We start from the raw sequence: 24,865 nt of genomic DNA, 5'->3' as shown, positions 1-24,865 counted from the left end.
TCTCTTTTCATGCAAGCATATCAGATCATCATTAGTTATCATGCAAGAGTGGGTGTGCTTAGAAGACTACTTAGAGCAAGGATACCAAAGATTATAGTATTGCATGGTGATTGCTTACTGCAGCTAAATGAAAATACATAGCTATAGTCTATATATGAGGGAGGCACCATTCATAATAATTTATATAGTTGAGATTCCGCACATACATATTTTTTTCGGGATCGATCGATCTCGACACATCTCTTAATCACACATCTAATGAGTTGACAAACAAATTAATTAAGTTTGTAATAGCTGCCATAAACAAATTAAGTACATATAAAACGTAAATCACAAGCAAAGCAAGTAACAAATACCAGGTAACATGCAATAGACCAAACACACAAACGTTTCTGTAAAACTTAGTTTTCACAAAAACGGTCCCACCGGGCGTGCCAATTTGTTTACGGTGGTTTTTGGTAAACAAATATCCTCTTAGTTCGACTAAAGGAAGTTTAGATTCGGGGTCCTTTTCGGAAAACGTCTTGCTAAAGTGTTGTGTGTGAGTTGATATTTTCGACAACGATGAACAATTCGAAAGAAATTTGATTTCATTAAACACGGATCAATTACATGAAGATCAAAGTGTAACAAAGTGAAAAGAAAACTGCAGGGAACGTAAATTTCGACAAGAAATTAAACAACAGGACTAGTGAATCCTAGGAAATTAACAAATAACACGACAAGCTTAAACGCAGGAAAGATAAACAACTGGTTCTGCAACATACTCCTCCATCATCACGTCTTGCTCCTTGAGTCTCATTGATGCGGACATTAGAGCTTTTTAGTGAGTTTTTCAGAGTTGAGTTGGGAACCCCTTTTTTGACTTGAATTCTCCTATTTATAGAGCATGTCCTTGGCGGTTTTCTTCTTCTTCTTGGATGGGTCAGTGGATCTAATCCCCTCTTCCCACGATCTGAAGTTGATTTTGGAAGTTCCTTGTGCAGTGGTGGAGATCGTGTGCCTCAACTGCTTCAACCGCTTCTTGGCCACGTATTCAACCAACGTGGTGAGCATCCGACTTGGTCAATGCTGCACATGTTAAATGTGCCCAGGTTTGTAGCAATAGTTCCCGTTATTGAATTCGACTGTCTCTTTAACTTGGTGCATTTTTCCTTTCCTTTCTTTAGTCCAAATTCGACCGCCTTGTGTGCTCTGGGCCGAATGTCCTTGGGCCAAAATATTGGGCCAACACTAGTATATGGCTTCAAAGTCATTTTATTGAATTGTGTTGCCTCTGAACAGTAAGGAGCTTGGGAAACTACTTAAAAGTGTGACCGTTCCTTAACCACTCAAAACCACCATTGTTCTAACTTCTAAGGAAATTTCCCTGCCACAATCAAAGAAGACAATTGAAGATGAGAATAAGAAATAAAAGTTTAATTTTGTAGCTTCTCATTTGATCGCATCCTCTAATTTTCCTTCACAATACTTAAGTGAGACCGACATCTACACGATAATTTTTTTATATGCGTTTAATCTTTCGATTCATTTTCAATTTTGTAATCTATTTCATTTCCACAAATTTTCACTTCTAACTAACTGAAATTAGGAGTGCAAAACACAAGACTAGCAAATTTATTTAGATCATGTGACATCTTATTTATCAGAGCGAGTCATCAATTTAATTGCAAAAGGCCTCATGGGCCAGATCTCATGGGCCTTTATCTTCTTTGCCCATTAAAACGTGGTTTTGTCTGGAAATTGGGCCACACAGTAGCTCAAGCCCAAGCAAACGGTGCTTCCCGATTCACGTTCTTCTTCCATTCCATCATCTTAATCGCAGAAGCAGAAGCTGAAGCGAAATCGGAAGAGAAGAGAAGAGAAGAGAAGGTTTGGTACCTGAAACTGAATCGAATCGAATCGAAGCAAAGAAGAATTGAAGATGGTGAAAGTCGCAACGTACTTCGCTATGACCCTCGGAGCTTTCGTCTTCTGGCAATCCATGGACAAGGTCCATGTCTGGATCGCTCTTCACCAGGACGAAAAGGTCAATTTCCAATTATCTTCTTCATCATCATCATTCTCGTTTTTATCGATCTTTCTTGCTTAATTTCTGTTCAATTTCCCCTTTCATTCTCAGAAAGTAGAAAATTAAGAAAAAACCTAACGGATGATCCTAGTTCGATGACCTAACAATAATTTAACGTGTTTGTGCAATGCGGAAACTGTTGGCTGAGGCGAATTTGTTGTTTCAGATTTCATTTCATGTAAGCAATGTTTGTTTGGTGTAATTTGGTCTCACTGTGTGATAATCTGTTGCAGCAAGAGAGGTTGGAGAAGGAAGCGGAGATCAGAAGGGTTAGGGATGAGTTACTGCAGCAGCAGGCAAATCAGAAGGATTCTCTTGCTTGAATTCAAAGTAATGTGTTGTAATTTCCATTGATATTGCTTTTCCAATGTAATGTAATATCATATCATATGCTCAAATAAACAACTCTTGCTACTCACGAGCACTTCCAATTTTATTTCGTTCGATATCAAATGTTGTGTCCTTTACCTTTGCATATGAACTCGTTTCGTAAAATGAAATGTTGCTTGTCAATAATTGTTGGAACACTTAGCTTTGTTCATTTTTTGTGTTTAGGTTTAGATGGTTTGTTTTTAGTCAATTCTAGAACATTTATTCTTTTTATGAAAGTATGAGATTCGGTATTCTTCAACACAGCAGCAGGTTATGTATTGACGTGCCAGGGATACAAGTCTCTGTATTCTCTGGGCCATTAATGAATTACCTGGTGATGATGCTAACTAGAATTGGCAGGTGACTGCATTATGATTTACTTGCTTAATTCATGTCAAGATATTGACATTATTGCAATCATATGCGAGTAGTTGTAGTAGTACAAATAGAAGATTTTATTGTTGTTGGCTTTAGTTGGTCAGAATAAGAGAAGTTCTAAAAAGAGTTGTTATTGGTGTAGCAACCTGATTGCTGGTTGCTACAGCAAAATCAGCAGTGTATTTTCATGTAATGAGGATAGCATCTGAATTATCAACCACTTTGTAGGGGATAGTACTGCTATGCTAACTGGTGTTGAAAATTTGATTCTGCCACCACCTTTCATTGATCAGTAAGCTGTTTTTTTTTTTTTACCACATCGTTTTCTCCTTCAGAACTATATGAGGGTTAGAAACCTGTTAGATCTTTTCCCTTTACCTTTTACAAGGCCTAGATGCTCATTCCCCTCAATCTTCAGCTCTTTTCCAACCAAGGTTGCTACTTTATTTTGCAGTCCTGTTCTGACCTTCCTTTGTTAGCTTCTATTTGCAATAGCAGTCATTTTCTATCCTTCCTCTGCTGTGTTTGTGTCCTCCTTTTCCCTGCTCACAGGCTTTGTGGTGTGATACATTTGTTGCTATCAGTGTTTTTGTTACTGACTTGTTAGTCATGCCTTACGGTAATGATGCTTCTGTGTTTAAGCTATGACATTTGATTATTAGTGATGAACATGTACTGAAGTTTGAGAGTTTTGCTATCTTGCCAGCATTTTTTGGGCGGTTCTTCTACGTAGTAATTCAGGATTCACTACTATGATTCTGTTACATTGGAATTGTTATAGAAGAATTAGAGAAGAGAGAGTTATAGGGGAGAGATATCATTCTCACCCTTGTTTGGAATGAGCCACAATTGAGAAGAAGTTGGTGAGGGAGTCTATTATTTTTGCTTTCTCACTTTTACCCTTCTCTAATTCCAACCATTTTTTTGGTGTACTAGATTGCTCTAGCAATCTTGACCTACGTGTGGTGAAGGCTAAAGGTCTTCCCAAGAGTGTGGCTCATTGAACTTTCAACCTAGAGGTTCAAACAGTCACGTTCTAAGCACTGAGACTGACACTCGTTGGATAATTCCAACCATTAACTTACCATTATTTTTTAATATTGGATATAAAAATGTAATTTACATAAACAATAACATCTCTCTTCTCACTCTCTCATTTTACCCATTACTTTCTTTTCTTCACTTCCTCTCTCATTTCTCTTATATCAAACAACTTAAAAATCCACTCTTTTTCTCACCATCTTCTTTCTTCTCATCTTCTCTCTTCACATACTCTCTTCTACAATCTAACACATCCTTAGAGTACTACTAATCTACTATCAACAGCTATGATTTGATTTGAGATTTATGAAATAATATAATTCAATGGTATGTATAACAATACATACCACGGGTTACAATTTTGTTGGAATGAGTATTACTCTCATATTACATAGAACTTAATAAAGGTGCAAATTTTCTGTGTATAGTATTTGTGTCATTTCTGTTGATGGTAAATGCATGGTAAGGTAAACTACATTTAGATCATGTATGTGATAAACTTTATTTGGGTTTTACTTATTGGATGAAATCAGTTATGGAACAAGTGAAAAAGGTGGTGTTAGGTTGAACTCTGAATACATACAATTAGCAATTTGCTGCACAAAATCTTTCACTTCTTCCTACCTCAAGGGAAATGTTTCATTGGAGTCTGGAGAACTCTAGCTTGTTGCCTCGTATTTGGTAATTGTTTAATGCAAAGGTGGAACCTGGTGGGTAGATGGCTCATATCTATAGCGCATATGCATAAACTTTAGTAGACCACCGAGGGTATCTACAAGACTCTTGTTTGTTATTGGTACTATTGCTACTTCCTTAGCTGGATCTTAAGTTGTTGACACCAATTAGGAGAACGAGGGCCAATTCAGGCGGACATGATATGGGTTGTAATGCTGCGAAAATCCTTTGGCGGGAGTAATTTGATTTGTTTTCCCACAAATTAGCCATATGTTTGCTCTCCTTGAATTGATTTTTTTGCTAGTATGAGTTTCCATGGGTGCATGAAATGTTTATTAAAACAGTGTTTTTCTCTCGCCCTTTTATTCATCAATATCAAGTATATAAACAATTCTTTATGCAAATTATGTTTTTGTTTGTTAAAGTAAATTGTAAGGGACTAAGTTTTGGTGTTCGAGTAACAACCAACTTAATTGATTTCCTTAGTCAGATGATTAACATATGTCTCTCTTACTCTCGCCATTTTATTCATCAATATCAAGTATATATTCAATTCTTTATGCAAATTTTGTTTTTGTTTGTTAAAATAAATTGTAAGGGACTAAGTTTTGGTGTTTGAGTAACAACCAACTTAATTGATTTCCTTAGTCAGATGATTACTTGAGAAATGAGCTTAGTTTCTTGATGTAGATTCGTAAAGCACTCCAAAGAGCTCCGATTGTTGCTACGAGAAGTTGTGACAGAAGTTGACTGAAAATAGTTAATTTTTTTTTATTAAACTGCTAAATAGCAAAGGTAAATTGAACAAAAGTAAAGGAAAATAAAGATGAGAAGTTTGTAATTTGAATTAGTGTGTTCGGTTGTGTCCTTATAAAATGTGCCTAACCTCTATTTACATGGTTTAATCTTAGTTGCAACAACAGTTACCAACTAGCATGATTACAACCACCTTTCACTAGGTCCTAAATCTAGCCAGAATAAGATTTGGTCTTCCTTTCTTTATCGGCTAGGCCCACTTTTAACCATTATCCTTATTTTGTTAGAAGTGGATCCACTCCCGTATTCTTCATTTGAAAACTTTCATGAAATGAAGCCTGTTATTGTTTTGACAAAAAAAAAAATGCCTGTGATTTTATTCTAGATTTTCCATGTCTTTGCCTAAAAATCAATCTTGAAAAATCTTGTTCTCATCGGCTTCCTGGTGATTGACTCTTAAAATAGCTAAGTCTTCATCGACTACTTTGATATCAGTTGCAATGCATTGCTTGTGCTAGCTATGATTTCTTGAATTTTGGTGACAACACACATCATCCAATTAAATTAAATAAAAAATTATAATCCTACATCTTTAATGTTTGAGTTGTTGAGAGTGTCACCGCATATACATTCTTATTTTTACTTTCGCTCATGTTTTTAAAATGGAGTTGTCTAAATGACCCATGAAAAAATTTGGGTTAAATCACTTTAGTCCTAGGTAGACCTGGACTATTTGTATTAACATTGATATTTTTTATCAAAATTTAAAATTTCTTAATTTAGTCTTTTGATATGTTATTATGTTAACCACATCTAATGCTATCTGTATTAACATGTAAATAATTTATTAAATTTAATAAATATATATAAATAATTAATTAAAGAATAATAACCCATGCAACACATAATATTAATATTAATATCTCTTATTAAATACACGAGGATAACATTAATATATAAAATGCATAAGTAAACATAACTATAAATATTTATTGGCACTAGAAAAATCCATGTTTTATATTTACTATATATTTATGCATTTTAAATTAATAAAACACATTATTGAAATTTATAATACTACATTATTACAACACCACTAATCATAAGGCAAAAAATAGAGTTTGGTTACTGGGAAGCCTGTTGGCCCTGATACTTCCTCTGCCACTTAGTAAGTGCAATAACTACAGTGACGTAGATCTTGTCATTCAAGTTACTTAAGAAAATGAAATAAGCACACCTCCAAGGCGTAATGAGTATTAGAGAGCCGCAAAACACCCAAAACCCTGTGAAAAATCCTACACCCATGCTTATGGAGAATGGACACATTCCCATAAACACTGTGTTGTCTTCTTCTTCATGGTTGACATCAATTTCACGTTCTCTGTTCTTTTCACTTTCATGACAATGTGTATCCTCAAATGAATTGTTTCCTAGGCATGTTTCTGACTGGAAGACTATGGATTACCCTTGTAGGAGTCGTTGCCAAATGTACTAAACTGTTTAGATGCCTGAAAAGACTATTTCTGAAAACATACTATAAACCACAATTTCTGACAACATTACCCTTGTAAGAGTCTGAAAACCTCCACCACAACTTAGCAAGTGCAACAACTATGGTCACATAAATGGTAGTTTTTAGAGTTGCAGATGAGGTTTTTAGACTCCTACAAGGTTAATGTTTTCAGGAATGATGGTCTATAGTATGTTTTCAGAAATGGTACTTTTCAGACTCCTACAAGGGTAATGTTTTCAGAAATTGTGGTTTTCAGTTTCATAAGCAACTTGAATGACAGAATCTATGTGACCATAGTTGTTGCACTTGCTAAGTTGCAGAGGAGGTTTCCAGACTCCTACAAGGGTAATGTTTTCAAAAATTGTAGTCTATAGTATGTTTTCAGAAATGGTGGTCCTTGCCAAATATACTATTGACCACCATTTCTGACTTACCAAGTCTCTCAACTTTGGCAATTTAGATGTCAAGGGCAATGCTTTTATCCAAACATCATTCATTCGCTAAATGCACCATCTTCTCAAACATGTGGACTTATAGCAGTTTATGTTTATTCGCTAATTACCACATATTCCCACAATATTGGTTATTAAGGATAATATTTGTTGCTCCCTTTATTGCTCCCACCACGGGTGAAATTCGCTCTATATGTTTATATAAATTTAGTGCCAACGAAAAATAATCACTTTGGTTGTAACATGTTGGGTTGGTCATACATGTTAGGCCACTCAGTCCTGGGGTTAAATTGTTGGTTGAAACATGTTGGGTTGGTCATACTTTGGTTGAAACATGTTGGGTTGGCCATACTTTGGTTGAAACATGTTGCAGGTTAAACCCACCATCCAGATAAGATTTCAGGTTAGGCCACTTAGTCCTGAGGTTAATTACCAAATTCCGAGTCAGCGAAAAGAAACATTTAAATTAAATCATTGGAGTAGCTCGTATCAAAGTTACTTCACTTAATAACTTTTTATAGAATATGAATAAGACTAATCCAAATAAAAAATTTATATAAGTAGATTAAGTGTATAAAATTTCATAAAATCTTCAAATCATTAGGTATTTCATCAAGAAACTTTAATTTGAAAGATAATACACGGTTTGAAATATAACTCAATACTGACAATAATATTCTATACCTACAACTAATCCAACTTTCTTTCTCTATCTAGAAAAAAGCAGGGGCAAAGATGATGAAAAAAATTAAGGAGGGGTTGTCAAAGATTGCATTGCACCAATTTCTATTCTTGCTTTTTCTTAGCTTTGCTTCCCTTGGTCATGCCGAAGAAAGCAACAGACGTGAGCTTCATGCACTATTTCTCCTAGCATTAATTCATGAACGTTGAAGTTGAATAATTGGTGGATTCTAATTGAATGGCGGTATAAAACATTTTTTTACAGACTCAGTTTATAGTAATTAAACTCTAACAATTATTTAAAGTTTACTTGAATTAAAGATAAAATATCTATCTTGCTAAAAAAAAAATGTGGCTATGCAAAAAGTAATTAAATTTTGGGTTGGACTATATATCTATCTTGCTATGCTATGAAATAAATATGGCTATGAAATCCTGTTATTGTTATACTAAGGGTTTCTTGAGAGAACAGAGAAAACTCAAACTGAATCTTCTATATTATTTTCTGATACAGATTACACGGTAGTTACTCTGTATGTATACAGAGTCTATGACTTATGCATGTTGTCCTAACTGACAGGCTGTCATAACTAACAATAAACTAACCAACTATTACCACTAACATATTCTATGAGCTTACACACTGAACACATGTGTAATAACAATTATATTATCCTACTGTACATCTCTAACAATTATACTTTCTATTTTGTTTTAATGCTACTTCATATTCATTGTAGAGCTGTTTGAAATGCGCATAAGTTGTGGCTCTCTTCAAAACGTTACTGATATGCATGACATACGGGCTTGGAGTGAAGACATGTATTACTCAGATGGCATAGTTGTCACTGCAACAAGAAAAGTGTAAGCGTCACTGAGCTAGGATCTCTTAGATCTTTCCCGTTATCACATTACGGTCCAAGTAATTGTTATACAATTGACCAAGTGTCAAAGGGACACTACACAGTCAATATGTTTTTTAAAATTATCGCTCAAGTTAAAGGAGTGCCTCAATTCAACATATCCATCAAAGACACTCAAGTATATTCTTTGAAATCTGGGTGGAACAATATTGCAGACCAAGCATTTCTTGAAGTCGTAATTTTTCTTATGGATGGTTCAGTTTCAATATGTTTCCATGAGAGTGGTAATGGAGATCTAGCTATCCTTTTTCATTGAAATACTTCAAATGGATAATAATGCTTATTTTTCCACACAGCAGAAAACTTGCAAGCTTAACACTAAATAATCAGATACCTACAAAAACAAAGTCTTATGATTAATTGACTCACTTTTGTATCCTAAGAATTATATGTTGGGTTTGGGAAATTCCATTGATGTTGATCCGTATGATTTGAAGGCCAAAGCCCATGAAGGCTAAAGCTGTAATAAATATTTGCACAGTGGAATCAGCTTATAAATAATAAGATAATTATCATGTGAATCAAAGAATATTACAGTGGAATCAGCTTATAAATATTTGCACACTGACTCCAGCTTACTTATTTTATAGGGAGGAACAAGAGTGTGAAGAAAGGTTCACCACTTCCAAAAGGAGTGCTAGTGTTGTTACTTCTTGCTAGATAGTTCCACGATGGGATCTAGCAATGAAGTTCATTAAATTTAGATGTCAAGTGGCTTGTAGATCCCAAACAATTATTTGTTGGGCCAAAGTCTATGAGCGAAACTAACTCAAACTTAATTATAAATTTTTCTCTTTTTGGAATCAATTTTGAATCCTTTTATCATTAAAAAGTGGTTTTTGATTCCTTCTTGTATAAGATTTAGTGTAAGCTTGTTTTGATTTCTAAGTCAGGATTAATCTATTTCTCCTTAGTAGTCCTTTGATCTAGATTTGTATCCATTTTTAGTCATAGTTAGTATTTAGTTTGTTTGGACTAATACACATTCTGCATCCATTTTCACTCATAGTTTATATTTAATCTCTTGTACTCTCTTCAATATATTGTTTTGCTTATAAAAAAAGTTCCTCCCCTATTATTTATCAGTAAAAGCATGAGTACAAATACTAGTTTATAGAACTACAAAGTTCTTTAATCCCAATACAATAATACACAAATACTAGTTTATAGAACTACAAAGTTCTTTAATCCCAATACAACAATACAGATTTGGGATGCATACTAATTGACATAAAAATTAAACTAACCGTCTAAGGAAACTAACAATCTCCCTTATACATTCAAAAATACCTGAGGATAACAACTTGGTGGACTACTTCTAAGGCATGAGACTGGTTGGTAAAGGCGATCAAAACAAAAGCGAACTTCTGTTATCGTATCTTTGCGACTAAGAGGACAATATACTTCAACATAATAACGATATGTATGCCATAGATTTTCCTCAATATTAAATAAGCTATATGTGTTTTGGTTACTAGGGATAAAATTTATTGCTGCCTCCACGGGTGAAAATTGTCATATACTTCTATATAAATCTAGGGCTAACAAAAAGTAATCACTTTGATTGAAATATGGTGGGTAGGTCATACATCTTCTGTGCCGGTCAAATTCAATTGTCCAGAACCCATCATCCGGATTTTTTAGCAGGTCAGGGCACACACTCCTAAGGTTAATTATCAAACTCCGAGTCTGCGAAAAGAAACATTTAAATTAAATCAAAACATGTCAGTTTAACCCTAAATAATCAGACACCTTAATTGACTCACATTTATATCATGAGGATCATATGTTGGGTTTGGGAAATTCCGTGAATGTGCACCCATACAATTGGAGGGTCAAATTCCATGAATCGTAAACATGTAATAAATATTTGCACAGGAATCAGCTTATAAATAATAAGAGAATTATCATGTGAACCAAAGAATATTATTATAGAGCCACCGGTTACAAAAGTTTTAAAAACAGTCAATTATATTCATGGAGAAATAAAAGGAAATAATGATAAAATAGTAACCTACCATTGGAAAAAAACTGATGCAAGATTTTAAAAACATTTAATATATATATATATATGCCTGCAAAACCAGAATTTTAAACATTCTTGGCTCATTTACTTCAAATGGACCAACAAATATTCTTTTCATATATATATATAAATGTGCTGTGTTTTCAAGAAAGAATGAATTGACTTAAATTTTTTTCCACATAGTTACACTAAAATTTTAAAATATATACTACAATACCTTCCCTGAAAACTTGTATACTTTGTATGGTGACCAGAAAATTCGTATACTTTGTATGATGACCCGAAAACTCGTATACTTTGTATGGTGACACCCAAAGACTCTACAAAATACAGAAACCCACGTTAATGAAAACTTGAGGTAGTCGTATTGATCATTCGCATGGACAATGTGAGACACAAAAATAATGATAAATAAAAGATTTTTTTTAGAATTGAGAAAAGTTTATTCATTAATCAACATAGTTACAAACATAGTTACAATTCTCTTTCTAACAACCCTTTATACTCCAGCTAACAACCTCCATAACCGTCTAACAACCTCTCTACCAACCTAACAGACTCTCTAACAACCTACTAGTTGTAGACCCAACTGTAAACATATGTAACAACCCATCTAGATACTCTCAACTCAATCCCCTTTACATGAAAAGCAAATAAAACCTTCATTTTGATATTCACGATGGCAATCCCTGTGACTCCACCGACTACACCTACCACATTCAACCATATACTCTCCATCATCATCAATTGCCCCACAACTGCAAAAGACTTCCCAGTTTTCATCTTTTTGAATTCTTAATCGGCTCTCCGGATCCAAAACTTCAATCACAATAGATTCATCAGGCTCAAAATAAGTATTTACTTTTACATCATCCTGATCATTATCAATATACCGGAACATTTGCGAGCGAGACTTTTATTTGACCAACATCAGTTAACCCTGTCAAATCATATGTGCCGTAAATAATCCTTTTGATTTCAGCATTAAAAAACCCAATTGTTGAATCCTTTGGAACCAATGCGTAGTCAGCAGGCAGTTTTATGTTTCCATCAACTTCTAAACGAAAAGAAAGCACTGATGACTCAGGTGGATTAGAAACAACAATTATTTTTTTAACATATTTCCATTGAATATGTCATGGAGTGAACTAAGTAAGAAATCATCATCCATACGCTTCATTGCGTCCAAGATATAAGTAATTTGATCAAATTTCTCTGCATGGATCAAACGGATAAGAAATCCCTTACAAGATTCATCGCCCCAATTCATTACGTAATAATGGCTAATTATTTCTTCCATCATCGTCGCTTCAGGTACATCGAATTCATGTAGTAAAGACTTAAGGTTCAGAACCTGAAAAATATTGTCCACTGCATTCTCATACTTTTGAATGGTTGTGCCAAAACATCCATGGGAAACTTGATATCCAAATTTCTAAAACCATGTTCTGAAGCCACAAACTTGGTTAACCCAAATAGAACTAGAAGAGGGATACTGTTCCACATTGATGTATCAATCAAACTGACTTCTCTAACGCACAGATCCGAGCAGATAGCCTCCCAAACTCCCATGATAAAAGTACATTGCAAGTCATCAGATCTTTTAATCCACAAGAGATGACCAATACCATTCAAATGAATTATACCATGTAAAAGATTATTAGTACTGTCAATTTCAAGCCTGCTTTCAGTTTCTTGTACAATGAAATGGAATGATTGCGTACAGCGCAGATGGCTACTCCATCTTGAATATGAGCAATCTTGACAACTATCTTCTAAAAGGTCTCGGACAATGAAGTAAGTGAGCACTTTTGAAGTCCTTGCGTCATAGTGATTGTTGGACCCTCTCGTTCTTTATGGTGCTTAACTACTTCATCAAATAACTTATCGAAACCAGACCCTTTCAGAAATAATCTTATTTTCTTGTGTAGGTCGAAATTTAGAAAGATGTTCACCACCTCTCTATAAGCTAGAAACTGAAATTAGAAAGCTAGAAACAGTGAAAATAAACATGAGTCCAACACAATTACAATTTGTCTAAAAAAGCCCAAAAATAAACAAGCAGCAACAGAAAATTTCATGTATAAGAGCAAAACTCCGAATTCCTAAAGAGCAAGAGCAAAACATTATGAGCAATTAAATCAGTAAGAGTGGAACTTGAAGAATCAAAACTTTAATCCAGGTTCTCGTCCATCACACTGTCATCATAAGCATGAAATGCAACTTAATCAAAATCACTAGTTGCACTCCTAATTAGTAAGACAATCACTAATTCTCACTAAAGCTACTGATTTTCTACCCCTATGACCACCCATGAGTGGTAGTTCTTCGTTTGCATTTTGTGAAGATTTTTATGTACCATGTTAAACTGATTAAAAATGAAATGCTAATTTAGCAATTGATATTGCTCATAGCTATTTATAGTTATATGAAATATGAAATGGATGACACTTTTATTTCATGATTTATAACCTCTTGATGAACCTCTCAAATTTTCATGACATAACAACAACACTTAACCTATGTGTAAGAACTTAACCTATGTGTAAGACCCTTAGAAATAGCTCAAGGATATTTAGGTAATTTACTTTATTATTCTTAAATAATAAATATTATTATTATACATTCCTTGATTCTATGAATATTGGTTGATCTTAAATACTAGTGAATTGTATTTCTTTAGAAGAAATATTAGGTTGGTTTCTTTATCAAGTTCTTCATTTTCTTCTAAACGTTCTTCATTCTCAAGGTTTGGAAGAGAAGTAGGGATGAAAATAGGCTAGGCAGCTCGTTAGGGGCCTACGGTCTAGCCTACCAAAGGTCGGACCTAGGCCAGACTTATTTGCTAAAAATGCTAGGCTTAGGCTTTTTAAAAATCTTGATCAGTTAAAAAGGCTATGTCTAGGCTTACAACTGGGACTAGGTTTTCAACAACTATTTTGATGATTGAATTCAATGTTTTATTTTGTTTGTTTATTAAATTGGTTGATACTATATAAAAAAATGTTAATTACTCATAAATGGCCCCACTAATCCAGGGGACTTGTTTTCTTATGACACTCCATCAGAAAAACAAATTAGTTTTTTTTGTTTAAGAGTTTGTTTATTGATGTTGTAATTTGACTTAAACAACCCTATTTATTAATGAATATAATCTTATTTTATATAATAAATTTAAAACTTCACTTTCGATTTCAATTATCTTATATTCTTACGCTTCCTCCTATTTTCACTTTTGGCTTTTTTCTCAATTATCTTCTAATCCTTTATAATAAACTGCACATATTACTATTACATTATCTTCAATTTGTATATCAATTATCGTCGAAAGATGTAACAACTTAAAGTGTAACAAATAAGGATCTTATATACCATTAGTGATTACTATGATACAGTGGATTTTACGCCACATATCTCTTAAGTGTATTCTAGAAGGCCTAAGAAACCGGTTATTTAGTTAGCAAATAAAGGTACAGGGGGTAAGTAACTACCTTATTGTTGGTCACATTTTGGAGAGTCTCTGACCTTTTGAACAGTAAGAACCAGTATATATTCTCATTTCCTTTCTCTAATAACAATTCTCTGGTTCATCTCTGTGCCTAATTCTTCCCCAGTCCTCTGTTCCAATCTATCATTATACTAAGGCTAGTACTTGTTGCGACCTTTGTTGATCCTCATATAAACTTATTAGTATTTAATATGTGTGCATAATGTGTTACTTGCAAAAAAGATAATTTACAATTTCAGCACAACTTGGATAAAAACACAGTGCCATTCCATAATAGTAATTGAAATATATTAAAATCTAAGAGAAAGTAAAAATTATGAATGGGATATTATATTACTTTCAGGTTCACCATTAGAAACTTGGCTTTTGACTTTATAAACCATATTGTACAATGAAGCGGATGCCTTCAGCCCTGAATTTATCATCTGTTGTAAGAGAAGCTCAGCTTCCTCCCACTTTTTGTCCCTGCACAGAAGCCCAATGGTTGAACAAAAACTGGCCACATTTGGAACCATTCCATTCCCAACCATTTATTTGAGTAGCCTAAGAGCCCTGTAAGAGTTTCCTTCTTTGCAATAACCATGGATCATCATATTGTATATGACGCCATCAGGTTTCAAGTGCGCCAACTCACCCAATGATTTGAAGAGTTGTGATGCTTCTTTCATGTTACCATTCATACATAACCCATGTATTAGGACACTAAATGTGCATACATCTCAAACCAAACCAGACTTCTCCATCAAAGAATGCAGTGCAAAGGCATTCTCCATATAATTTAGTCATACAAACGCGTCGATTAGAACTGTATATGTCACTCTGGAAGGAGCAAGTTGTCTCTCATGCATTTCCTTGACCAAGTTAAGAGCTCCAGCTAAATCTCCAATCTTAGAATACTCTGCAATCAAAGTATTATATGTCACAACTATTGGGGAAAGTCCATTTGACTTCAATTGATTGAATAACCTAACAGCAGTGTCCACCTTTCCAACATCACAAAACCCACTCATCAGTGTGTTATATGTAATTATATTAGGCCTTAGGCTAGCACGGTCGACTCGAGCAAGCAATTTCACTACTTCCCTAAATTTCTTCACTTGACACAATCCACCAATAAAAAAGTTTTATGTTACAACATTGGATGCTAAACCTTTCTCGCGCATTTCATCGAACACCTTAAAAGCTTTATCGACGTTCCCGGCTTTACAATATTCACTAATCACACAGTTGTAAGCTTAATATTAGGCACAATTCCCCTTCTTGTCATATTTTCATACATTTGAAATCCTTCCCTTTAAAGGTTTTGAAGGTTTTGCTTGAATACCCCATTCATTAACACACAATTTTGTAATTTAAGTGTGAAATAGTAATTGAGGTGGCTCACCTTGTTTTTTATTTTTTTCAAACTGGACCACTATGGTACAATTACTATTTCACGCCTAAATTACAAAATTGTCCCTATTTTCATTTTCCATCTATCTTCTTTTCTCTCACCACCTCTCCCCATTTGTCTCCGGCAACCTCGTTATCGCTGCTTTCACGTACCTTCGCTCTTGCACCACCATGGTTGTTGATGAAAAGAAGTTTGGCTTGAAAACGTGATTCTCTGATCGCTGCAGCCGAACCCAAAATCGCGGTTGAAGAAGCTCCGCGAGTGGCCGAAGATCTTGTTCTCCAGACCAATGGATCTAGAGGGAAGGTTCCAAAGAGTTCTCTGTAAATGTTTTGCTCAACTAAGATGGAAGAATAGATCTGCAGTGGATCGATGGTCGTGAAGCCCACTCGGGGAAGATGGTGGACAACTAAGTGGTGACCAGTGGCGGATCCAGGATCTCGGGGTCAGGGGGTTCAATTTTTTCAAATGAACACATCAGTAAAAATATAATAAAAAACAACTTTAATATGTTTATACATTAGAAATTATACAAGTCATAGTTGTGCAAATAAGTGGGTCTTTAGTGCAAATAGGTGCAAAACTTAGTCTAAGAGTCTAATTTTAAATTTTTAGGGGTTAAAAAAAATTATATAGGAAATTAAGTGCAATTTTTTTTGTTTAGAGGGTTCAATGAACCCCCCTCACTTATACATAGGTCCGCCCCCGGTGGTGACAACGGCGGCACTAGACCACCGTTGGATACACGGAAGAGGAAATAGAAATGGTTGAGGGAAAGAGAGAATAAGGATATTTTGGTAAATTAACAAGTTAAATCACAACCATGAATTATTATATAATATATCTATGGTTTAAATTGAATTTGAACTTACTGGACCACCACCGTGGATCACTTTTATACATTCCTAAGATTAAATCTTGAAACTTGTCACATTCCTTCATCTTGAAAGCTATCTTCAAATTATAGAGCCTAAAGACTTATCTTTGAATTATATCTTGAAGCCTAGTCTTCAAATTGTATCCATCCATGCATTCTTCGAATTGAGGCTTCTCCGCATAGATTGAGTTAAGACTTTTTTTTTATGTAAACTTTGAATCGAAGAATCCTCCATCTTAGTAAGGCAAATTAATAAGACACATTATTGAAATTTATATTATTACATTATTACAATTCCACTAATCATAAGGCAAAAACAGAGTTTGGTTACTGGGAAGCTTGTTGGCTGTGATACTTCCTCTGCCACTTAGCAAGTGCAATAGCTACAGTGAGGTAGATCTTATCATTCAAGTTGCTTAAGAAAGTGAAATAAGCATACCTCCAAGGCATAATGAGTATTAAGGAGACCCAAAACACCCAAAACCCTATGAAAAATCCTACACCCATGCTTATGGAGAATGGAGACATTCCTAAAAACACTGTGTTGTCTTCTTCTTCATGGTTGACATCATTTTCACGTTCTCTGTTCTTTTCACTTTCATGACCTCAAATGAATTGTTTCCTGGGCATCTTTTTGTGAGTGGAGGACCACATAGGTGTAGATTACCCTGGTAGGAGGAGTTGTCAAATGTTTTGAACTGTTTGCCAGTTGGAATTTTCCCAGATAGAGTGTTGTGTGATACGTTCAAAATTACGAGGGAAGAAAGATTAACCATGCTGATAGGAATGGTACATGATAACTGATTCCTCGACAAATCCAACGCTTCCAAGTTTTCCATTTCACCAATATCTGAAGGAATGGAACCCACCAATTGGTTTCTCGACAAATTTAAGACTTGCAATTCAATGAGCTTCGTGATTGCCATAGGAATGCCTTGTGTTAAATAATTTGATGACAAATCAAGTGTAGACAGAAGTTGACCATTGAACTGATAAATTGAAAGACTTGTAAGCTCCATATAGGGCTTATAGGCCATATCATTTATGCTTTCTTCGGTAGCCATTGCAGGGAAGCCACATGTTGGAATTTCTCCGGTCAAATGATTTTCTGAAAGGTCTAATATGAGCAAAGATTTGAGCAGGCATAGCGTTGGCGGGATATGTTCTTCAAATGAATTCCTACGCAAGATGAGTGCCTTTAGGATTCGCATATTATGCCAATCCAAGATGGTATGGGGCCCCTTAATCGATTCGACTGCAAATCCAACAGAGTAAGCCTTTGACAATCTTTCAGTGTATCTGGAATCTTTCCAGAAAGATTATTATCCTGCATAGTCAAGATATCAAGAGATGAGAGGCTACCAAGGGAATCTGGAATTGAGCCAGAGAAATTGTTGCTCCCTAGTTTCAGACTGATCATGTTTTTCCCATGTCTCCAACAATTTGGGATGATCCCTGAGAAGTGAGAACTGATTTTCAGATAAGTCAAGAAAACCCAATGAGTTGTTGCCACCCAATATCTCACATATGTGTGAAATATTTCCATGAAACAAGTTTTCAGCCAGTTTCAAAATCATCAAGTTAGGAGGCAAATGAGGCAAGGGACTTGAAAATGAATTGTAGCTCAAATCAAGTGTGTGAAGTTTGAATTTTTGTGAAAAATCATGCCCACATCTTCTCAGCCCATTGTCAGAGAGGTTCATATACTCAATGTTAGGAGACAAATCCCAAAACCAATCTGGAACTATATCATAGATCCCAGCATTTGATATATCAATATAGAAGAAATTCTTCTGTGTTTTAATCCACTTTGGAAATTGAGGACCCAACTTACAACTCCCCAAACTAATAGTTTCAAGTTGAAAAGGAGGAAGCCAGTTTATGCTCACATTCAAAGCCACCTTGTTAAAAGATAGGTCCAACATCTTGAGGGTGCTGAAGTTTGCAAGATGAGCATCAGTGATAATGCCTTCCAAGTTGTTCTGAGCTAAATCCAACACGACCAATTTTGAAAGCTGTGAAATGCTTCTTTCCAGTGACCCATTCAGATAATTGTTTGAAAGATACAGCTCTTTCAAACATGAATTTGTTGCTGCTCTATAATGGCCATGAGCTAGGCCCAATGTTAATGGTATTGAACCATTGAGTTCATTGTTTGATAGATCAAGTTCTACAAGAGACACCAGCTTCCCAATGGAATCAGGTATGGTGCCTTGTAATTGATTGTGGCTGAGATAAAGATATTGAAGATGATGAAATTTTTCAAACAACCAATCCGGTATAATGCTTTTGAAATAATTAACAGATAGATCAAGGGTTATGAGAGATTCAAAAGTCACTTCAAGTGGAGATGGAGGCAGCTTTTCAAGACGGCAACATGATAAGCGCAGTGTTACAAGAGAATTCAGCATGCTAATGTGAAGAAACCAATCATTTGCATTATTGCTAAGATCAACACCACTCAGATCAAGTGTTTTCAAGGAAGAAAGTCCATGAAGCCAGTTAAGAGGATTAGCCTTTGAAGAAAAATCATTGTTGCTCAAATCAAGTGACTCAAGCAAAGAAAGATTTCCAAGATTATCAGGGAGGTTCCCCTTAAAATTGGCACCTGACAGGTCAAGGTGTTTTAAAATTTTCATAGTGCCTAGAAAATCAGGCACTTTAGATTGCATGAAATCATTGCCACTAAGATTCAAAGAACTTAAGTAAGGTAGTTCAAGCAAAGATGAAGTTAACTCACCCTGAAGTTTGTCTAAGGAATTTAGACAACAGAGATCAAGGGAGATAACATGACCTGTGGTTGTGTTGCATCCAACTCCTTTCCACTTGCAACAATCCTTTCCAGGTTCCCAGGAAGATAAACGATTTGAAGGGTCTTTTAAGCCTTCCTTGAACTTAAGAAGTGCATCTGCTTCACTCTTAATGAATTGAGCATTGAACCCTCCATCACATAGAATTTGTCCATGCAATAGAAGGCACAAGATTGTAATGAACTCTGCTAAAAGTTGAAGGAATCTGGTTTGCACAATCATCTTAAATCTAAAGGTTCTCAAATCCAACTCTTCATGATTTTCATGGTTGAGCTCAGCTACTCATAGAAGTTGCGGTTGCGTGTTAATTATTTTTTCATTCATTTACAGCATATCATTCTATTCTTTAGGAAACTAAATATGTCAGTACTTTATAGTTATTTACTCTTATTTCATATATGTTACTTTTCATGTAAAATCGGTACTTAGATTGCATTTTATCCATCAAATGTGATGCCAGTAATTTTAATAAAACTTTATACAATATATAGTATTCATTATGGGATATTCAGTATTAAAATGAATTAGTAAAAAAATTGAACTTTTTTTACAAGTTATTAAGCTCATGGAACTCAAAGTTTGTATTGACTTAAGTCATCCCCGACCACACTTCATTTTAAGTCTTTTTGTTATTCTCAAGTCTTCTAACACTGCCAATCTTGCTTTTCTTCAATTCCATTCAAAGTCTTTTGTAAAGTCAATTAATTTGATCATTTGATTTAATTGCTCAATGGGCAATAAGGGAAAAAATAAGATATTATCCAAAAAAGTTGAGGAAAAAATGAACGGAATGCCCGGGAATTTGCAAGGAAATGACAGAGAAAGAAACTTCAAATGAAGAGAGAGCGCAAAAGTCTGGATAACAGTTTTTGACTCAGACTATGATTCTGTGAATCTGAAACAGAGAATGGAAAGAGATTAGGCATTTTTTTTCACGGGCTTTGTTTATTTTTGAGACATTTCCCTCGGCCATCCAGGCCCATGACAAAAAAAATGAAACAGCTGCAATTTTTGGTGATAACCAATTCAATTACAGAACCATTGGTTTATCTAGTTTGACCGGGTTTTGATCAGTTATTTTGTCTTCTGCTTTTCTGATTATTCTGGACTGATGATTGGCCTGGTTACTAATCTAATCGGTCGAACCAGCTAGTCAAGTCCGGTTTCTTACCGCCATAATATTTACCAAGTTCATTAAACTTACATTAGCTCCTCCCCTATAAGTAATTGTTCTTGGATTTCTCTTTGGAGTTGAATTCAATTATGAATAATATTATGGGGTAAGGTTGTAAATAACATAAAAGCATTTTAGTCAAAGAACTAGCCAAATATTTCATCTACAAGTTCCCATATTTATCAAACTTACTCATTTTATCTTTGTAAAGACTTTTCAATCCAATCAAATATAAATAGTTAAATACCATTAGTGTTAATACATGGGCTATCTCCATTTTTGTCTAACATGAACCAACCGCAAAAAACACTCATTCTTAACATTTAAATTTCTTTTAAACTCAATGCTAATCTAATATATGTACCGAAAAAATGCTAATCTAATATGAATTCAATCAGTACAAAATCTTATTTCTCCAATTCACATTAAACTTACATAACTTAGATAAATCACCATAAGAACTTATTCATAAGCTATTTTTAAAATTTATTAAAATAAATTGAAAATAAATTGTATATAAGCATAAACCTTTTTTCGTAAGCTATCCTGAGTAGCTTATGGAAATAAGCTCAAAACAGCTTATAGTAGGTTATAAGCTGTTTCCATAAGTTCTCTCAAACACTTACATAAGCGTTTATGCTATCAAATAAGCTGAAATAAGCTCTTCCAAACGGGGCCTAAAACTATTATCTACTTCCTATTATATCATTTAGGTTATCAATGTAAGATCATAGGGTTACTTTCGAGTTCTAACTTTGAATATAGGTTGTCAATGTTTAGCCTTCAAAATACCTCAAATGTATATAAATAAATAAAAACTCCTAGAAAACAAATACTATGTCTTATCATGACAACACCTTCATCACACGAAAATATGTTTTTTTCCTAAATAAAACTACATATTCATTTCACCCTAAAGTTGCAAATAAATATTTTTTTTCCTATCAACATGGAAAGAGAAAGGAACAAGAGAGTTGAGTGAGTGACACCAAAGGCCAGAGCCCAGAGAGACAACAAATGGGGCTCGCTGCTCAAAGACATGCTTGCTGTGATAAATAATAAATGCACATTCACACAAGAACCTGCTATCTGCACCACCTTATAGGCTTATACTACTACTTCATTATTATCACCAGACGAGACTCCTCAGATATGATGGCCATGCCTTTACTCACTGTCACTCACTCAACTCAATCCACATCCATTATCCTCATCATCACCTTCAACGCTGCCGTTTTGGTGGTTAATCAAGTCCTCAGAAGAAGTCCCTACCATATGGCTATGCGAACCAATGGAAAAGCTTCGTGAGTGCTTGTTACTTTGACCAATTGGAAGTGGCTCTGTCACTTGCTTCCCGTCTCGAGGAGGTGAAAAATACACTGGCAGGTAGTGCTCTATCTCGTATGGGAACTTGGAGTTCTTGAAATGCTCTTTCAACGCTTCCAATCCCTGCATCAATAACAATGATATCTCATGCTATTAATTGCTAGTACTACTATTACCCATCAATACTAATGATGAATGATTTATTTTGCCATAAAACTTGGAAGTTCACATTTGAATACAGGAAGAAGCCAAAATCAGATGAACAAGTTCAAAAGTTAAGGGTAGTTGTTTCTGTCCACCATAATTATAGCTCACTGTGTATTCAAACATGCAAGAAGTAATAATGGTGATAGTAAAGTACCTGAACTCTAGCATAGGTCACCTCACAAATTTTTCTTGAATTGAACACCTCCCAGGGTTGATGGTGGAAAGCCTTGTAGAGCCTCAGGGTTGCCTCAGGAGAGGTCATGTTCACAAACCCATATCCCACATTGCACTTGTTGCTGTTTCAACATAAAACATATACAGTACTATTTGCTGAATAACTAGTTCAATGATAATCAATGTTAATTGCAAAATTAGGGAGAATAATCGGTGCAAAATACTTGAAATCAATGGGGAGGTACAAGAAGTCGTAGGATGACAAAATCTGGTCATCTCCAATCTGCTCATTGTAGTGGATGCAGTGGTTGTCCAACATGTTCATCAGTAGCTTCTGGCTGCAACAAAGTAAAAAACAAACAGAATATAAAACAGTATCAGAGTATCACACTATATATTCTGCATTTCATACATCTCATGGTCACAGTCTCAGAGTTTACCTGTACTTGTTGGGTATGTTTTTTATCATCACAGTAGTTCTGGAATCTATGCAACCAGACTGGGAAGCAGCATCTTCCTGAATTAAAAATCGGGTTTCATCATGCCTTGCTTGCCTCCCCCTGCAAGGCCTGTTGCTTCTACCTTGAAGCTGATTCATACTTTCAACAGAGGAATCCCTGCTGTGTGTCTTCACAAAACTTCTATTGGGAGGCCCATGAGAGTGATGCCCATCTTCAACCCCATTCTGAAAATCCTCACCCGAATGAATGGAAGCCATGGCTACTCTGCTATCATGGTTTCCCATGGAAGTTTTGCTTGAAGATAATTGAGGTTGAGAACTAAAAGCAGCAGCATGATGAGGAGCAAAAGGAGGCCAGAATCTCGGTTGCAATGGTGGAGGGGAAGGACAAAACGACTTGGAGAATGGAGAAGCAGCAGAAACCTGGAAGAACTTCCTTCCTGGTCGACTGAATTCAATAACAACAGGTCTCCCATGAATTTCTTTTCCATTCATGTGCTCCAAAGCATTTGCAGCATCTCTGATATCAAAAAACTCCACGAACCTCTGGCTCTTTTTTGTTTGGGGGTGTCTGATTTCCTTTATGGGACCTGTACAAGTCAAACCAAAGAAAACACCAAAAGTGAAGTCATCAAAATTTTCGATAGAGACACATCAATGCATCAAACCGCATAATTATATTCATGTGACAATGATTCCAAACACAAATAATATACATTATAGATTGCATATTTGATTACAGCTGCCAATGTAAATCAATGTGAGAGCTATGTTACTAGATGATTTGTAAATACCTACCTAAGCGACCTATAATCGAGAGACATAAATTACTCCGTGATGATGACCGGAGCTAAACACACCCAAACTTTTTCTTGAAAAAAAAAATACACTTCTCACTCCTCTCCCTACCCACAAGATAAACACACACAGATAGAGACAATGTGACATCCACATCACAGTAAAGGAACCCCAACACCTTTTTCTCTTTCAAACACTTTGAACTTTACAGATATCATATTATTATTAATACTAAAATCACATATACAAGAACACACACAGGAACACAGAAAAAAACAATGAAGGTAAATTTAATAAAGAAGAAGATTGAATTTGATACCGAAATCCTCAAAGATTTGCCGGAGAGTCTCTGGTTCCACGTCCCAATCCACATTGAAAACCACGACAGTCCCTTGGTTCTGCCCTTCAGGAACAGCATCACGCGCCGGGAGCGTGAACTGCGCCCAAACATCACAACCATAAGCAACCCCACGCGCCGGCGGGTTAAGCAGCTTCGTCTGCTGCTGCAACCGAATCGCCGCCAACGCCGTCTCCGCATGTCTGAGGTCATAAAAGTGAACGATAACCGTCCCCTCGCAGCGCCTCTCCATCTGAACCCCTCTCACGTCGCCGAAAATCTCCAGCTGCCTCCTCACCGACGACTCTGTAACCGCCGCCGCAGCCTCCGGCGGAAAGAAACTCAGCAGCAACGACCGCGTCGGTAACAGCGGCGGCTGCGGCGTAGAGGGAATGTGTGCCGGCGGCGGGTACGGAAGAGGCTCGCCGTAACAAAACGGCGGGTACGGCAGCGGTTCGTATCCTCCGGCGTAAGAGTAGGTGGAAACAGCGAATGGATAATAGGAGTATGGATACGGAAACGGTGTCGTTGGGGGTGGGGGTGGGGGTGGGGGTAAGGGTAAGTGGTTAGGGTTTCTTCTCGGCTTGAACTCCTCCGCCGTGGGGTCTAAGTTTCCCATGGTGGTGAATGTGATCGGTTTTTCACTCACGGCGGCGAGTTAAACCAACGTTTTCTCACTCACTCCCACTCTCACTCTCTATGAGTTTGTGTTTGTTTATTTGGAATTAGGATAAGTAATAAGTAAATAAATAAATAATAATAATGGTGATAATGATGATACTATAAAGGGTAAGAATAATGAGTGTGTGTTTTGGTGAAGTTTTTTGCTCTGCGCGTGTGTGGATTAAGAGAATGAGTAGGCTCTCTCAAGGTTTAAGGAGTGAGAGTGATCAATGGAAAAGCAAACAGAGCA

General features: G+C 35.7%; 1 protein-coding gene and 1 pseudogene across 1 annotated transcript; both read right to left on the bottom strand.

Annotated features, from left to right (window-relative positions):
• Window positions 1-16,919: 16,919 nt before the first annotated feature.
• Window positions 16,920-19,770, bottom strand: LOC130710141 (receptor-like protein EIX1; annotated as a pseudogene).
• A 1,671-nt stretch (window positions 19,771-21,441) lies between these two features.
• LOC130715427 (protein terminal ear1 homolog) lies at window positions 21,442-24,865 on the bottom strand. Its single transcript, XM_057565524.1, has 5 exons — window positions 23,935-24,865; window positions 22,798-23,407; window positions 22,582-22,695; window positions 22,338-22,479; window positions 21,442-22,099 (listed from the first exon to the last, which is right to left on the bottom strand). Exons 1-5 carry the CDS (start codon window positions 24,569-24,571, stop codon window positions 21,836-21,838), a joined length of 1,767 nt encoding a protein of 588 aa, XP_057421507.1. The 5' UTR covers window positions 24,572-24,865; the 3' UTR covers window positions 21,442-21,835.

Source organism: Lotus japonicus, chromosome 4 (genome assembly GCF_012489685.1).
Source record: "Lotus japonicus ecotype B-129 chromosome 4, LjGifu_v1.2".
Lineage (NCBI taxonomy): Eukaryota > Viridiplantae > Streptophyta > Magnoliopsida > Fabales > Fabaceae > Lotus > Lotus japonicus.
The sequence above is the reverse complement of the archived record's forward strand: the minus strand, read 5'-3'. Positions and strand labels throughout refer to the sequence as shown.

Coding starts and splice junctions, on each gene's coding strand:
- LOC130715427 (XM_057565524.1), bottom strand. CDS start 24,571: ATGGGAAACTTAGACCCCACGGCGGAGGAGTTCAAGCCGAGAAGAAAC. Junction 23,408..23,934: donor GCAAATCTTTGAGGATTTCG/GTATCAAATTCA, acceptor TGACTTGTACAG/GTCCCATAAAGGAAATCAGA. Junction 22,480..22,581: donor TACCTCCCCATTGATTTCAA/GTATTTTGCACC, acceptor ATGTTGAAACAG/CAACAAGTGCAATGTGGGAT.